This window comes from Diplotaxodon limnothrissa, linkage group LG8, assembly GCF_057381915.1.
Source record: "Diplotaxodon limnothrissa isolate DT_005_m linkage group LG8, D_limnothrissa_male_GT1.1, whole genome shotgun sequence".
Lineage (NCBI taxonomy): Eukaryota > Metazoa > Chordata > Actinopteri > Cichliformes > Cichlidae > Diplotaxodon > Diplotaxodon limnothrissa.
The window spans coordinates 16,345,858-16,362,875 of NC_140603.1; the positions used below are offsets into that span (position 1 = coordinate 16,345,858).

The following is a 17,018-nucleotide window of genomic DNA, read 5'->3' on the forward strand; positions in this document are numbered from 1 at the left end:
TTTATATTTCTCAACAGTATGCATGTCTAAAAGGTTGTTAGAGCAAAAAAAAAAATCAATGATGCTTACTACAGTCATAAATATTATGTTATTTTGTAGATGCAGTAGAGTTCATGTTATTATTTTGTAATTTGGACACTTTAAATTAAAAAGAGTAAATGGGCACTGGTTTGTGGGCTGATCCTTTCTCCAACCGTGTAAGACGATCGTCCATCCATCTCGGTCCCGGTGGGGCCTGGAGCCTCTTTCAGTAGATACTGAGTAAATGGCAGGGTACATGCAGGACAGGTCTCTACTCCATCACAGGGCTAACTCAGAGAGACAGGCAATCATTCACACCCCCGCCAACTAACCTAACGTGCATGTCTTTGGACTGTGAGAAGAAGCCAAAGCAGCCACAGGGAGAACAAAACCTTCTGCTGTGAGGTGGCAGTGCTAACCACAATGGCACCACTGATAAGAATATTATTAATGAGAGTCTTCAGTTTAGTATTTCACATTGAAATACACATTAAGTAGCCTATTAAGCATAAATGATGCATAATTTGGTCTGCAAAGTACAAAGGTTGAGTAAGGGAAGGCAGTTAAAAGGATTATAGTAGTGTAGTGCTGTCTGATTACATGCTAAAGTTGCACATATTGGTAAATGGCCTGTATTTATATAGCGCTTTACTAGTCCCTAAGGACCCCAAAGCGCTTTACATATCCAGTCATCCACCCATTCACACACACATTCACACACTGGTGATGGCAAGCTACATTGTAGCCACAGCCACCCTGGGGCGCACTGACAGAGGCGAGGCTGCCGGACACTGGCGCCACCGGGCCCTCTGACCACCACCAGTAGGCAACGGGTGAAGTGTCTTGCCCAAGGACACAACGACCGAGACTGTCCGAGCCGGGGCTCGAACCGGCAACCTTCCGATTACAAGGCGAACTCCTAACTCTTGAGCCACGATCGCCCCATATTGATCATTTGAGACCATAAATCTTTACCCATTCATTTATTTCTTCATAGCTGGGCAATTTACAATGCAGGATACTAGTGCTGATTTTAATTGAAGACACGACAACTAAATTGAGTAAAAGGTTTTTGTATAACATTCCAACAGGCAGCTATACATTAGGGATTTCTTTTGTATCAGGAATGTCCTAAAATGTCAGGTTTCACTGTGGGAAAAAGGGATAATGTTAGTAAAAGTCCATACAGCAGCACCAATTTGGATACTGGATAAAGCCAGCTTTAAAATTCTTTGACATTTTTCACTTAAAATTAATCAGAAAATATTGATGACAAGAAAAAAAGTTTTAGCATGTTTTCAGAAAAGAGAGAAAATATCCAGTGAGCAGCAGTTCTCTGGGTGACAATACCTTGCTGATGTAAGAGGAGAACAGCCAGACTGCTTTGAGTTGAGTGGAAGGTAAGAGTAACTCAAACAACCACTTCTTACAAAGTACAACACAGCAAACCTTGAAGCAGATGAAAAAAAAACACACCAGGGGCCACTCCTGTCAGCTAAGAACAGGAAACTGAGGCTACAATATGCATGGGCTCACCAAAACTGGTAAATGGAAGATTTGAAAGATGTTGACTGATAAAAACATGGATCCATCCTGCCGTGGATCAACGCTTCAGGCTGCTGGTGGTGTATGATGTGAAGGATATTTTCAGTCATCAGATCTCAATCCAGTAGAGCATGTTTTTGACAATACAATACAATACAATTTTATTTATATAGCACATTTAAAAAACCACAGGTATGCCAAAGTGCTTCACAGAATGAGTTAAGAGCAATAATAAATACAAATATAAAGCACAAAATACAAATAAAATATACTAACAGGCGGGTGACATAACTAACCAATAATACACCAGGCATAGTAGGCACAACCCGAAAGGCTTAAGGTTAAAACATTATAAACATTAACAAAATGATAAAGATAAGTTCCAGTACACTAAAAATGTGGGCTCTAGGAGGCGGGGAAAGCAAGGCTAAACAAATAAGTTTTTAATCGAGATTTAAAAGATTGAATTGTATCAGACGCCCGAATAGCTAGGGGGAGGTTATTCCAGAGGTAGGGTGCGACAGCGACGAATGCGCGGTCACCTCTGGTCTTGAGCCGAGATCTAAGTCGCACCAGGAGCATTTGGCCTGCTGATCTAAGCGCTCTCCCAGGGGTATAAAAGCTGAGGAGATCCGTAAGATAGCTGGGCGCGGTGTTATTTATGATCTTAAAAGTGAGCAATAAGATTTTAAAATCAATACGAAATTTAATAGGGAGCCAGTGGAGGTCGGAAAGAACTGGATTAATAGACTCAAACCTGCCAGTTCCAGTTAAGAGACGCGCAGCCGCATTTTGAACGAGCTGCAGTTTGTGAACAAGGGCAGAATGGAGACCAGTATAAAGGGAATTACAATAATCTAACCTTGATGTAACAAAGGCATGGATAAGTTTCTCCAGGTCCTTACGTGGTATGTAGGGCTTGGCCTTAGAGATTAGACGTAGTTGATTGAAAGTCGATTTAACTACGGAGGACACATGTTTGTCCAACTTGAAGGAACTGTCCAAGACAACACCCAGGTTCCTCAGAGTGTCAGAAAGGGAGTCAGCAAAGGGCCCAAAAATACCAGTTAGTTCAGCCCGAGAGAAGGGAGTATCAAAGATTACAATTTCTGTCTTCTTATCATTTAAAATGAGAGAATTGCTCAGTAGCCAGTTTTTAACTTCATTCATACAATCAAAGAAGTGTTGCAATGACGACGTGACATCCTCAGCTAGTTCAAAATAGATTTGAATGTCATCCGCATAGAAGTGAAAAGAAAAGTTGTATTTATCAAAGATTCGGCCCAAGGGTAACAAGTATAAAGAGAACAGCATGGGACCCAGCACAGACCCCTGGGGGACACCAGAGGTGACAGGGGCAATGGAGGAGGAGTAGGTACCCATGGTGACAGAAAAGGACCTTTCTGAGAGATAGGATTTAAACCAGCTATCCGTGGAGGAACGGGATATTCATATTACTGATGTGCACCTGTGACGGCAAGCCACACATGGTAAGCTCCACACCTCACCGCCAGTTGATTCACTTTAGTTTACTTTGCAGTCACTACTTTAAATATATTCTATTTATTGTCCAATATTGTTTCTTTATTAAATGTATTTATTTTTTCATTTCACCTTCCAATGTTTGTATGGCATGCACACATATTATCACCGCAAGGTCAAAGTTCTGTTTTATGTTATATTAATACATCTGTCTTTGCTTGAGTTACCTGGGGTTTGGCTTCCCCTTCCTGGCTGGCAAAAGGTGTGGCAAAGGGCTGGGAGAGCTGAAGAATAGCTGACAGCCTAATTGGGTGAAACCAAATGATTCAAGTTTGTTTAATTGTTTTGGATTAGTTAATGTTATTGCAGCCATTTCCCCCCCCCCCCCTTGTGTGTCATTTGATTTAGCTAAACCATTAATTAAGTTCCCTTGAACTTGAAATGTATGGCTGTACTTATTAGTATAGTCAGACTGTATAGATGACTGTACTATACATACAGCATTATGAAAAAGTCTTGAGCCAACCCTTAGTAGTAGTAGTATCATTATTTTCTTGACATTTCTTTAAGTAGTCTTTAGGAATAGTTCTCCGGGCTTCTTAGAGGACATTCAAAGCTCTTCTTTGGATGTTTGTTGGCTTTTGTTCTGTTCTCTGTCAAGATGATCCCACACTGATTCAGTATACCGAGGTCTGAACTCTGGGGAGACCAATCCATGACTGATACTGTTCCATTATGTGGTTTTCTAACACTGTATTGGCAGAAGAATTAAGCTGTTGCCAATCAGATGCTTTCTCAATGGTATTGCATGGTGGATAAAAATCTGATGGTACTTTTCTCTGTTCATTATTCCATCAATTTTAACAAGAACTCAGACACCAGTAGCTGAAATGGCCCCAAGCAAATTTTACTACTCAGACATGCAGCTACATGTTTGCAGTTTAACTGAGAAAAAACTATTTCATGTTTCTACAAGAGCGGATGCCGTTGAGCGTTCAGGAAGACTGTTAATGTCCTTGGGTGTGGACTAAAGTATGATCAACTAGTAACAAACAGAACTCATTTTACACTGCATGTTATTAGTAGCTGTTCTTTGATAACTTTAAAAAACAAGAATTGGGTCCATAGGTTTGACTATAGTTTGGATTTTGTCTCATAGACAAAGGGTCAAAAGTATACTTGCACCCCCATTTTACATATCCTTAAGCAAGGCCACTTCAGAAGCCTAATGTTAGCCTGCTTTATCCTTTCATAAACCAGTGTTGATGTGTTTGGCATCATTGTCCTGTTGGAACACCCAACTGTGTCCACGTTCCAACCATATAGCTGTTGATCTGAGGTAAAGTTGAAGAATTTGAAGGTAGTCCACTGCCTTCATTATTTGATCCAATACCACTAGCAGCAAAACAGCCCCAGGAGCATGATGCTACCTCCACCATGATTGACGGTGGTACCGTGTTTTCTTTTTTGAAAGCCTCAGCTTTACTTCTCCAAACATAACTCTTGTCATTGTGGCTAAATAGCTCAATCTTTGTCTCGTCTATTTGGCTTGTCCATGTGGGCAGCTGCAAATTTCAGTTGAGCTTAGGTGTCACTTTTGGAAGGGGGCTTCATCCTTGGTCAGCACCCTCTCACTCTATAGCGATGTAAAACTTACTTCATTTTGGACGGTGATGCTGGTGTTGTAGCAGTTTCCAGTTCATGGCACGATTGAGCTTTGGTGGTTCCTGGGTTGTTCCTGAACATCCTAACCAGTTTCTTCTCATCTGAGGGTGATAGTTAGTGTCATCTTCCAGACCTTGGCAAAGTGGTGACACATCTGGATATCTTATACTTAATTGTTTGAACTGATGATCTTGGAATCTGCAGTTGTTTAGAAATGGCTATAGGAGAAATCCTCAACTTGTGTAAATCTACACTTCTCTTTCTTAGATCTTCACTGAGTTCGTTAGAATTTCCCATTGTTCTCTGTGTTGATTGATCCAATAAGTTCTGTCAAACAAATTCTTTTTATGCTGGCAAAGAGAAACTGGCAGTTGTAGTCTATCATAGTCAGTAATATGAAGTTCATTGGCCTTGGCCTTGTTAAGTTAAAAGACACTGAAGATTTAGGTGAGTATATGTACTGTATATATATTAGACGCTGTATATATACTTCTCACCCAATGTGGGTAAGAGAAAGTCCCAAATACATGTAAATGTGTAAACCCAATTCTTGTTTTTAAAAGTCATTAAAGACTTTGTACAATCATTCCATCCTGGAAAAGAAACAGTTTGAAGAAATCATTAAAATCACATAGTTGCCATAACATTTATGCCCATAATGAGTATAAGTAAACATCTGACCATAACTGAATAATGACTCCTTCAAACTCTGATATATATATATATATATATTCATATATATATATATATATATATATATATATTCAGCTGGATAGCGTAGTGGTTAGACTACACGCCTTTGGAACCCAGGATCGCAAGTTCGATTCCTGCCTGGGGCGTCTGTATCCAGTAAGGGTCCTAAGGCTAGACCCCCTATGCTAAGCGAGCCTACCGCAGACATGAGCGAGACAGATAAATATGAAGGCATGCCGGCTCGGACGTCGCCCGGATCAACAAGGTCCGCGTCAGGTGTTGAGGAACCAGGGCACCCTGACGAAAAGTGGGCTACTGGAACAAGAAGGCATCGGTGGGCAAGAGATGAAAACAGGGCGTTGTTGGAATGCTACTACGCAAGTAACCCCGGCGGAAGGGGCTACATGAATAGGATGACGGACCTATGGATTCTTCGATACCCAACATCCACAATGACGGCGAAACAACTAGTAGCTCAGTGTTCCAACATTCGAAAGAAGGGACTTCTCTCACAGCTAGAGATTGACGAGGTACAACACAAATGCCACGGCAAGGAGGAGTCAGGACGCCAGGTCAGGGGGGAGATATCATCACCCCCACCCGAGATTGGGTACATAGCCCCAAGTGCGATAGGAGAAGGATCGTTGAGTGCAAGAGGAACTGACCTGAAAAATAGGATAATGGCCAAGCTTGAAACCTGGATCTCCCGTAGCCGGTTACCAAGATTACGTGAAGTACCCTCAGAAGGTCTGCTAGATGATGTTAATGCAGCATTACGGACAATACCTACAACCACTATTACCGACACTAACAGGCTGATCTACAATACGGCAGCAGTGATCAGTGAGATGCTTGGCTACAAGTTGAACAGCCACAAGGGGCAGTACCCTCCATGGAGAAGAAGGCTAGAGGGCAAGATCAAAGTAGCACGGAGGGAGGTTAGCCAACTAACAGAGTTGCAGAAAGGTGCGACAAAGAAGGTGCATAAGAAATACAGCAAGCTGTCCATACCTGAGGCCTTGGAAACTGCCAAGCAAAGACTCACAGCCTTGGCCAGCCGCTTGAGGAGGTACACCAGAGAGATAGAAGGCAGGAAAATAAACCAGCTGTTCTCCACAGAACCAGCAAAGGTGTACTCTCAGTGGCAAGGGAACAATAATAAGAGAACAGCACCACCAAGGCTGGAGACGGAGCAATACTGGAAGAGCATATGGGAGAAGGACGCAACCCATAATGGCAATGCTCAGTGGCTAGTGGATCTGAGGGCAGACCACAGCGACCTCCCTGAACAGGGTCCAGTAACCATCACAGTGGCAGATATCCAAGAAAGGGTCTCCAGTATGAAGAGTTGGACAGCACCAGGGCCCGACATGGTTCACGCCTACTGGCTAAAGAAGCTGACTGCACTCCACGAGCGTCTGGCAGCACAAATGAACCAGCTGCTAGTTAACGAGAGACACCCGGAATGGCTAACCGAAGGTCGGACGGTCCTGATCCCCAAGGACCCCAAGAAGGGACCGGTCCCCTCCAACTACCGACCAATAACCTGCCTCAGTACTACATGGAAGCTCCTGTCAGGCATCATATCGGCTAAGATGAACAGGCACATGGGTCAATACATGAGTGGGACACAGAAAGGAATTGGCAAGAATACCAGAGGTGCAAAACACCAGCTACTGGTAGACAGAACAGTCAGCCGAGACTGCAAGACCAGACTGACCAACCTGTGCACTGCCTGGATTGATTACAAGAAGGCCTATGACTCAATGCCCCACAGCTGGATACTGGAATGCCTAGAATTGTACAAGATCAATGGGACCCTAAGAGCCTTCATCAGGAACTCAATGGGGATGTGGCGTACAACACTAGAGGCCAACTCCAAGCCCATAACACAAGTCACCATCAAGTGCGGGATCTACCAAGGAGATGCTCTGTCCCCACTGCTGTTCTGCATAGGCCTGAACCCCCTCAGTGAGATCATTAACAAGACTGGCTACGGATACCGACTACGGAACGGAGCAGTTGTCAGCCACCTCCTGTACATGGATGACATCAAGCTGTATGCCAAGAGTGAACGAGACATCGATTCACTGATCCACACTACCAGGCTATACAGCAATGACATTGGAATGTCGTTCGGACTGGAGAAGTGTAGTCGGATGGTAACAAAGAGAGGGAAGGTAGTCAGAACTGAGGGGATTGAACTACCAGAAGGCAACATTGCAGACATAGAGGACAGTTACAAGTACCTGGGGATCCCGCAGGCGAATGGGAACCATGAAGAGGCCGCTAGAAAGGCTGCAACCACCAAGTACCTGCAGAGGGTCAGGCAAGTCCTGAGGAGTCAGCTGAATGGTAAGAACAAGATCCGGGCCATCAACACGTACGCCCTGCCCGTGATCAGGTACCCTGCTGGGGTAATAGGCTGGCCAAAGGAGGAGATAGAAGCCACTGACATAAAGACAAGAAAGCTCCTTACCATGCATGGAGGGTTTCACCCCAAGTCCAGCACCCTGAGGCTGTACGCTAAGCGGAAGGAAGGGGGCCGGGGACTGGTGAGTGTCAGCACCACAGTCCAGGATGAGACAACGAACATCCAAGAATACATTGGGAAGATGGCCCCAACTGACTGAGTGCTCAGTGAATACCTCAGGCAGCAGAAACCCAAGAAAGAGGAGGAAGACGAGGAACCATCATGGAAGGACAGGCCCCTGCACGGTATGTACCACCGGCAGATAGAGGAGGTGGCTGATATCCAGAAATCCTACCAGTGGCTGGACAAAGCTGGACTGAAAGACAGCACAGAGGCACTAATCATGGCAGCACAAGAACAAGCTCTGAGTACAAGATCCATAGAGGCTGGGGTCTATCACACCAGGCAAGACCCCAGGTGCAGGCTGTGTAAAGATGCCCCAGAGACAATCCAGCACATAACAGCAGGGTGCAAGATGCTAGCAGGCAAGGCATACATGGAACGCCATAACCAAGTGGCCGGCATAGTGTACAGGAACATCTGTGCCGAGTATAACCTGGAAGTCCCGAGGTCAAAGTGGGAGATGCCCCCAAGGGTGGTGGAGAATGACCGAGCTAAGATCCTGTGGGACTTCCAGATACAGACGGACAAAATGGTGGTGGCTAACCAACCGGACATAGTGGTGGTAGACAAACAGAAGAAGACGGCCGTAGTGATCGATGTAGCGGTTCCGAATGACAGCAATATCAGGAAGAAGGAACACGAGAAGCTGGAGAAATACCAAGGGCTCAGAGAAGAGCTCGAGAGGATGTGGAGGGTGAAGGTAACGGTGGTCCCCGTGGTAATCGGAGCACTAGGTGCGGTGACTCCCAAGCTAGGCGAGTGGCTCCAGCAGATCCCAGGAACAACATCGGAGATCTCTGTCCAGAAGAGCGCAGTCCTGGGAACAGCTAAGATACTGCGCAGGACCCTCAAGCTCCCAGGCCTCTGGTAGAGGACCCGAGCTTGAAGGATAAACCGCCCGCAGGGGCGTGCTGGGTGTTTTTTTTTTTTTTTTTTATATATCTATATATATATCTATATCTATCTATATATATATATATATATATATATATATATATATATATATATATAGAGAGAGAGAGAGAGAGAGATATTATAGATAGATAGATAGATAGATGTGTGTGTGTGTGTGTGTGTATGTACGTATATTTACAAATGGCTGTACTTTATTCATGATTTAACGTCTTTACAAATCTGTAATAAACCACAAAATATAAAGAGTAATTTCACGAACCTAGTTAGGAAGGTCACTCATGTTTATAATCTTCATGGCAGATTGCTTTTGAATTTCACCTTGGCTTATGTTTGCGTTTTACACCGACAGCTGGCATGTGCATGTGTTGCACATACATATACACATTTGCTACCCAGCACCAACTGAGTAGTGTTAGACATGGATATCACTGCCAAGCCTGAACAAAGTAGCATTAATTGTCCCGTTATCTGCAAGCTTCCCTGGCAAGGTCTGCCAGGCAGGGCCGTGACCCTGTAAAGACACTAGGCATGTCTGATTATGTGCAGCTGAGGGCTGATAAGAGATACATTTATTGGCTGTTGCTGTTCACTTATAAACAATGACTCTACGGTTCAAAGATGTAGCCTGTACCACAGAGAATGGGGCTTTATTCTTTGTGCACATTTTCAGTGTTTTATATAAACAGATTAAAACGTCTGTGATTTTGAAAGAAGCAGAGTTAATATTTGCAAACTAAAAATCGAGCTGAAATAGATTGCTTCCCTACGTGGGATCCATTCAGCGTTTCAGTGCACAGAAAACAACAATTTGCAAAATGCGGTGCTGTGACTGGTGCAAATTTCTCGTCATGACATGAGATGCTGCCGCCCGGACCTGTAGGAAAGTAGCTGGCGCAGCAGTCCAACAGTGTTGAGTCAACGTTGCATCTGGGAGGCTGAGAGAGGAGAGGAGGCAGCGGCATCTCTGCTCTGCTGTGGCGAGACAGAGGAGATGACATAGCGACTGGACCAGCTACAGTCACTCTGACACCTGTACCCGACTGCGCCATTGTCTTTTGTCATCTGTTTAATTAGATACTGCTATTTCTGTCGCATGCTTCCCACCGATGCCCTCGGTGAGCTGCCCTCATACAGATTTTGATCTAAGTTGAGGCACGCTAGCGCTAGCTCGCTGCTGCTACCCTTCAACATTGAAGTGGTCACATAAACATGCGGATCATCGAGGCGGAGACCCCCGGGATACCTCTAAACGCTTTCAACAGGACACGACTTTCGACTGGCCGCTGACTGGACTCTGCAGAGTCGCCGTGTAAATGTTGCATAACAATTTCTTCCTCTATTCTAGACATGTGTAAACTCCAATCCGCTAGCCACGGTTAGCGCTTAACGGGGTCTGTTAGCTGCGCTGCTACTGCTACAAACAAATAACAAGCTAACGAAACAGTTTAACGCCACCGTGTCTTGTCCATGAATTAGCGAGAAAACACAGACGGGGACACAGTTGACGATTAGTATTTATGTGGAGGTGCTAGTATCTCTCTAACTGTTGTTGTGGATTGATGGATGGTGTCGGTTGCCAAGCCAGTGGTGACTAAAGTACCACAGCTAGCGCTAGCTAGCGTTTGTACTCATTGTTAGCGGGCGGTTGAGGGGTGCAGACAGTTGCTGTTGCCTGCCGCGGGATGGCATATAATGTTGGCTATATCGTTTTGTACACTGAGCATACATGCATACTGGCTGACCCAGTTTTTGTCTTATTAGGACTTGGGAGAAGAAAACGGCAAATCCCGCTAACTCGCCTTGCCACTCTGCCGCTAGTTAGCTTAACTAGCTGTTAAATTTGGAGAGAAAACGTAAGTTAGCGTTTGCTCAGGAACAAGTAAATTTGACACGTGGGCTCCTTGAGTCTGCATCCCGTCAGAGCTTGGGCCAATTTAAAAATTAAAGGTTAACTGACTAGACTAGGCTGGGTCGCCAATGTTGTCAGCATAGCTTATTTGTATGTGAATCAAAAGCGTAACCTGTATCTGGTTATCCAGACAGGTTAACCTCGGCTAGCAGTGCTGCCAGAAGCTTTGAGCAGCAGTAGCATTACATGCAATGTCAATATTTTCGACGTTTGGGATTTTAAAAATAGCGCAATGCGTATTTTGCTAATGGACTTCAACTTTTAATGAGTCAGCTCCTCGACTATGTGCAAACTGTAAAAACCGCATAGTAAAACCACATGCTTTTATATGTATAGGTGTATATATATATGCATATAAATACATATAGGTAAAACGGCATGTTGCACAAAGGCGTCTGCTCACTGACATCCTATCCCCGTGTAGTCTCTCAGCATTCAGTGCAGTGCACCCTTCCCTTACCTGAATCTTAGCTCTTCTTTGGCCTTTCAGTAGAAAAATCTATTCCCACCAATGGTAGTCTAGAATAGTATTTGCGACATGCTTACACCAGGGAATTGTAGTGCGCTCAGTATGAGCCCTCATTCACTCTGTCATGTCTCGTGTTTTTCAGAGAGGTGAAAGAGCGACGGATCTCAAGGACCAGATTGCCTGCTGAACTTTTTGCCTCAACCACAGATCGCCAGGGAACATGCTGGCCATCCTAGCTGCTGGCTCTATTTTCTTTCCAGGCCTTTTCCTGCTGTCCAAACAATGCCTGAAGACCATTCCAGGACTGAGATGGAGCGAAGGGGACGCAGTGATTGTATCAGCTAGGTTAGCCCCTCTGAAATGCTTTTGAATTGCTGTGTTGTCTTATTTGCAGTAGATGTAGAAATGCCATCTAGAAACTCGACCCTCACTCTGTTTACCTTTTATGCCAACAGCATGCCCTCTAAAATTATAGCAAAGTGGTGCTTTTACTGCAGTGCGATCAAGGTTGTTTTAGACTAAACCTCTTATTTTTTTTATTTATTTTTTTGCGTAACAAGTGTGTCAGATTAATGTGGAAGCTATTATGTTTTTACAGGTACTTTGAGCTGTGTTATTTTGCACATTTTTAACATGTGTTAACTAGACAGTGAATGCTTGTCATTTCAGGTTGGTGTCCTCAATTCAGGCAGTCATGGCTTCCTCAGCAGGCTACATCATTGCCTCTTCCTGTGAAGACATCATTGAGGACCAGTAAGTCTATGAATACATTTCTGGAATATATTCTGTCACATTTGATCAGGCTTTGATATCATGATTGGTCATTTCCAGGTCTGTGTCTGGACTATGTATAGGCTCTCTGGTTTTCATGTTCTACATACAGATGAGGGACAGAGTTATTAATCCCTCTATTGAAATGCCCTTTAAAAAAAATTTTTTTTTAAGTGTTTTCCAAGTGTTCTCAAACAGGACAAGGAATTTTTAACACAGCTTTTCCAAACATCCTAGTTTTACTTTGGATGCTTAAATGATTTCACTTTTCACTTTGTTGCTAAAAGCCAATACTGTATCCTTTTTGCTGGATAACAGCGTGCCGTTGTTTCTTCTTGCACATGTCTCGTGTAAATCCCAGGCAGTTGTTCTTTGGCGAAACTCTCAAGCCCCTCCAGATGCAAGGTCTTATAGCATGGACCTTGGTGTTCAGTTTGCCCTACAGATCTTTAGTGGGATTAAAGTAATGGCTCTGTGCAAGCCAGTCAGCAGCGTTCACTTAGTTCTTTACCGGGGCGATATATGTTTTTGGTTGTTGTCATGTTGGACGACAAAGGGACGACCCAGACCTAGTTTTACTGTTGAATGCTTGAAGTTTTATTTCAAAATCTTCCCATATCATTCATCAGATATCAAATATCGCCTTTATGATTCCTTCCACCTCAAGGACATCCTCAGTTCCAGATGCACTGAAGGAGCCCCACAACATAATACTCCCTCCACCACTTTTCAATGTATGGATTGTGTTCTTTGGGGTGAATGCCCCTCCCTTCTTTCTCTAAACAAAAGCAGCATTTCTCTGGCCAAAGAGCTCTAGTTTTGTCTCAGCTGAGCCAAAGATGTGCCAGGTCATCATTAACATACTTCAATCTGGCTTGAACGATTCTCTTCTGCAGAAATGTAGTTTTTCTTGATATGAACCTCACAGTGCAGGGTTCCAGTGGTTGTCTTCTTTGACACTACAATCCATCTCATGCTTTGTGAGAATCAGCATTTGTTTTTCTTTTGTTTTTGACATAATACTTTTTTCAAGTGACAGCTCAAATCCTTGCCGAAAATTGTGACAAAAACTTTAAATGTCACAGGGGGGAGGGCCTAATAATTTTGTTCTCATCTGTATGTTTTAGGTGGGTTTTTCCAGTTAGTTTTTTCATTGCAGAGGGGGCAAGCTTTGTTTTATTAAGGGTTGTCATAGTTTATATAGCTAATTGTACTTAGCTCCAACTTGGCAGGCAAGTGCAGTATTAATGAAGTTGTGTTCTGACTGTTAGTGAAGCTGTGTCCCTCCTGTTATGCTTCCAGGCACTGGCTCACGAGCAGTTACATCATGTTCGCCGTTCCCTACTTTGTGTACGACATCTACGCCATGTTCATGTGCTACTGGTACAAGCTCCGGGTCAAAGGGCACGAGGAGGCCTCAGCGGCACCCCAGCACATGAGCTCGGCGCTGACCAGCTACTTGCGTCGCGAGTTCCTCATGGTGCTGCACCATGTTGTCATGGTCACCGTCTGCTTCCCCGTCTCTGTGGTAACTGTCATACATTGCTCTTTCTGTTGAGCACGGATCTGAGCAAAGCAAGAAAAGTATAGCAGTGAATTATCTACCCACACTCAGGTATTTTAGTCTTGTGAAAAGGTGCAGTGTACTTGTGGCAGAAGTGTTTCACGTTTTATTCCCAAAGCAAAACTTACTGTGTAGCACAAAAAGGATATAAGTCCAATTTAATAATCATTGTCTCATAAAGCAATTTATATGGTGTATATTGTATTTAATGTACTGTTAAGTCAAGGAAAAATAGCCCAGTGCCAAATAAGAACCTGATAATTCTCTGATTCTTCTTCTCTCATTTATAAACAAACTAAACTAAGCAGTACGTTTTTTCCAGGTTTTAAAACTATGCCCTTGTTTTAATAGATTTAAAGTTATTCACTGTTCTGCAGCGTGTTCACTGTTCAGCTTCTAGAGGCATTAAAAAGCCGTCCACATTTGTCTGACAGAGTAGCAATTAAGTCTTCAAACTATTTCAGTTGACTAGCTAAACGTTCACTTCCAGAGAAGGGGTATTTTTATTGCAGATGTACTAACAAGTCCACAAAGGAACAAAGCGGTCTAGACAAATAATCAGCCTTCTTTTCCCTCTCTCCCTAGTTTTGGCGACAAGGAAAGGGCGATTATTTCCAGGGCATAATGTTCATGGCTGAGCTCAGCACTCCGTCTGTCTGCTTAGGAAAAATACTCATCCAGGTAAGCATCTGAGTTCAGCCTGTAGGAAGACTGAAGTGCATTTTTATTTTAATTTTTTTTGCATGTGCATGTGTCACACTAAAGTTCTCCTGCACTCTCTACTGTTTTTTTTTTTTTTTTTTTTTTCCTTCTCCCTTTTTTAATTCATCAGAGAGTATATTTCCAGCCATTCCCAGCATGCAGCTTGTTCATGCCCAGCGGCTCCTGTCAGCTGCATCTTACATGAACAGCTCTGTCAGAAACATCAGTCTTTAATTGGTAACACAGTCCGCTGCTGGAGTTGCACGTCCCCCCTGTATTTGTTTTTAGGTCTGTGTGTTTCAGTGTCTGCTTGTACTCCAAAGTGAGGCTCCCACAGCTGTTTGTCTCTGAACATAGCCCCTAGATTTACACTGGATGTTCAGCAGATACACTATCTGCATGTCCTTCTACCCTTTATCACTTAGCACCCTGGCTCTCCCATTCACAGTGCACATGGCAGTTTGATAAACAGCAAAAGCTGTGTCCTTAGACCTCCCTGCTTAAAGAAATAACTAAAAAAAAAACCTATGTAATACAAAAGGGTTCTTATTGATGGGATGCCATGTAATTCTAGCATGTGAGATTAGTGAATGGGCACGAGGAAAAACCTCTTAGGCAGATGTGTGTTTGTGCTCTGTGTTATCTCACGAAAACAGGTTCAAGATAAAGCTTTAAGCTAATGAGGGTGTAAAAAGGGGCTGCTGCAGCATCTCCCTGCCCTCCCACCTTTCCAGCCAGGAGCATTACACTGTGCTTTCCACCTCGTCTTGTTTAGATAGCATTAACAAATATAACAATATTAGAATTAACAGTATTACAGTCAAAGATTAACATCGGTGGCTTTCACCAAACTGTACCGCTTGCTTTTCTTTCTCCCTCTCTCTTTTTATTCCCGCTCTCAGTACAAACAGCAGCACACTCTCCTGCACAAAGTGAATGGGACTCTTATGCTGATCACTTTTTTCATCTGTCGAGTCCTACTCTTCCCTTACCTCTACTACGTCTACGGAAGGTATGTCTTTCTTTCCATCTCTGTTCTGCTGTCTGGCTGAACTCGGGTCAGTGACTTGCACAGCCACTAGAAAGGTTTGTGAGCGCACGTTTTACAACCCTGCAATTTTTTTTGTCTCCTCCCCGTTTTGGGTCCAGGTACGCATCCATTCCCTTCCACATGGTTCCGCTGACGGTGCCCTGGCACTGTAACCTCGGCGCTGCTCTGCTTATGGCGCCCCAGCTCTACTGGTTCTCCCTCATTTGCAGAGGCGCCCTGCGACTGTTCACGGGCACCTCCCGCTCGCAGAGGCCGCACCCGACCGCCGCCGCCGCTAAGGAGCTCCAGAGGGATGGCAACGCTCTGCCCCAGCCCGCCAACGGCTACAGCACGCTCCCCACAGAGCCCGAGCTGGCCACGCACTGAGAGGAGCGGTGTGGAGGGGAGGCTGGGGGCGGGGGAGGGAAAGAAGGCGAATGTACCAATGAGTATGTAAAGGAAGGAACGCTGCAAGGAGGAAAGCGAGACTTGAAACGAGCTGAGACGGTGGCCTCAGATTGTGCTGAAGTGCTTGTAGCCAGCAAAACAGTTAAACGCTTCAGCGGCTAGCCTTCAAGTACTTCAGCCTCTTAGTTTGTAGGAAACATAAAGGAAGTGTTGGCGCGCTCAGTATTTAAGATGTCTTTGGGCACTGTGACAGACAGGAACATGCACTGACTAGAGAGGAAGTTGCCTGGATGTACAGCAAGCATAGGTGGCCGTTTCCCCTCACGTAGATCAAATTCAGTCCTCTCTGCCTCCTGGAAGAGCAGGAAAATAGGAATGTATTATATTGTATGTTAGTATGTTCGCTGTAGATGGAAGGCCTAATTCAGTTTAGTAATGAAGAAGACCTTCAAAAAAGAAAAAAAAATCCCAGCTAAACAGTATTTTGACTTGTTAGTGTTTATTATCTGTATCCTCTATGTAGTCACTGTCACTCTAACAAAAATGTAACCGACCTGCAGACTGACTCATCTTTAGAACGGAGATAATCTCATACGACTGTATTCTGCTGCCTTATCCCTCCCTCCTGCTCCCCTCCCCCTGATTCTTTGCTGTTTCTTTATGTTTTAGTTTTTTAAAATATTATTATTTTTTACTCTCAAGAAAGAAGGAAGAGGCTTTCCCTCGGACAGAAAAATGTGATGGTTGTACATAGCAGATGTTTTAAAAAAGAAGAAAAAGTCATTCCATGTCAGTATTAGGTCAGTGTTTATTTATTTTCTTAGGCTTTGTCCGACTTCTGCATCCGACATTTTTGACAGTTCGACGTTAAGACGGAAACATTTCACAGTCTTACAGCTTAGTGAACGCAAACTACCCTCAGATATTTCCACAGTGGTCCTCGTTTCAGTGTAGATAAAGATTGTGTAGATTCCTTTTCATCACTATTATTATTATTATTATTTTTACATATAAGATGGTTACTTTTAATTGTTTGGTGTTGTACAACAGCACCAATTACTTTGCAGGAATATTTCACAAAGGGATCTGTGATGTTTGAGTGTTTCTAGCTCCGTTAGGGGGTCTCGTAATGTCAAAGTTTGAAGGGGAACAACAAAGACAAGGAAGCACATTTGTTACTTTTTTTTTGCTGTTAAGTCTGTGAGTTAAGCCTTTCAGCCCTGTATGAAATGTTCCAATCATTTGAGC

General features: G+C 43.8%; 1 protein-coding gene across 2 annotated transcripts; it reads left to right on the top strand.

The window, feature by feature from the left end:
- The first annotated feature begins 9,864 nt into the window (after positions 1–9,864).
- Positions 9,865–16,405, top strand: tlcd3bb (TLC domain containing 3Bb). Of its 2 annotated transcripts, XM_085360693.1 has the most exons (7): positions 9,865–10,226; positions 11,438–11,640; positions 11,965–12,048; positions 13,369–13,594; positions 14,216–14,311; positions 15,235–15,344; positions 15,482–16,405. In XM_085360693.1, the coding sequence occupies exons 2-7, from the start codon at positions 11,516–11,518 to the stop codon at positions 15,747–15,749; spliced, it is 909 nt and encodes a 302-aa protein (XP_085216819.1). In that variant the 5' UTR covers positions 9,865–10,226; positions 11,438–11,515; the 3' UTR covers positions 15,750–16,405. The 2 variants fall into 2 exon arrangements, with proteins under 2 accessions (XP_085216819.1, XP_085216818.1); XM_085360692.1 differs by lacking the exon at positions 9,865–10,226 and having other exon boundaries at positions 11,411–11,640.
- The last annotated feature ends 613 nt before the right edge of the window (positions 16,406–17,018 follow it).

Coding starts and splice junctions, on each gene's coding strand:
- tlcd3bb (XM_085360693.1), top strand. CDS start 11,516: ATGCTGGCCATCCTAGCTGCTGGCTCTATTTTCTTTCCAGGCCTTTTC. Junction 11,641..11,964: donor GCAGTGATTGTATCAGCTAG/GTTAGCCCCTCT, acceptor TTGTCATTTCAG/GTTGGTGTCCTCAATTCAGG. Junction 13,595..14,215: donor TCTGCTTCCCCGTCTCTGTG/GTAACTGTCATA, acceptor CTCTCTCCCTAG/TTTTGGCGACAAGGAAAGGG.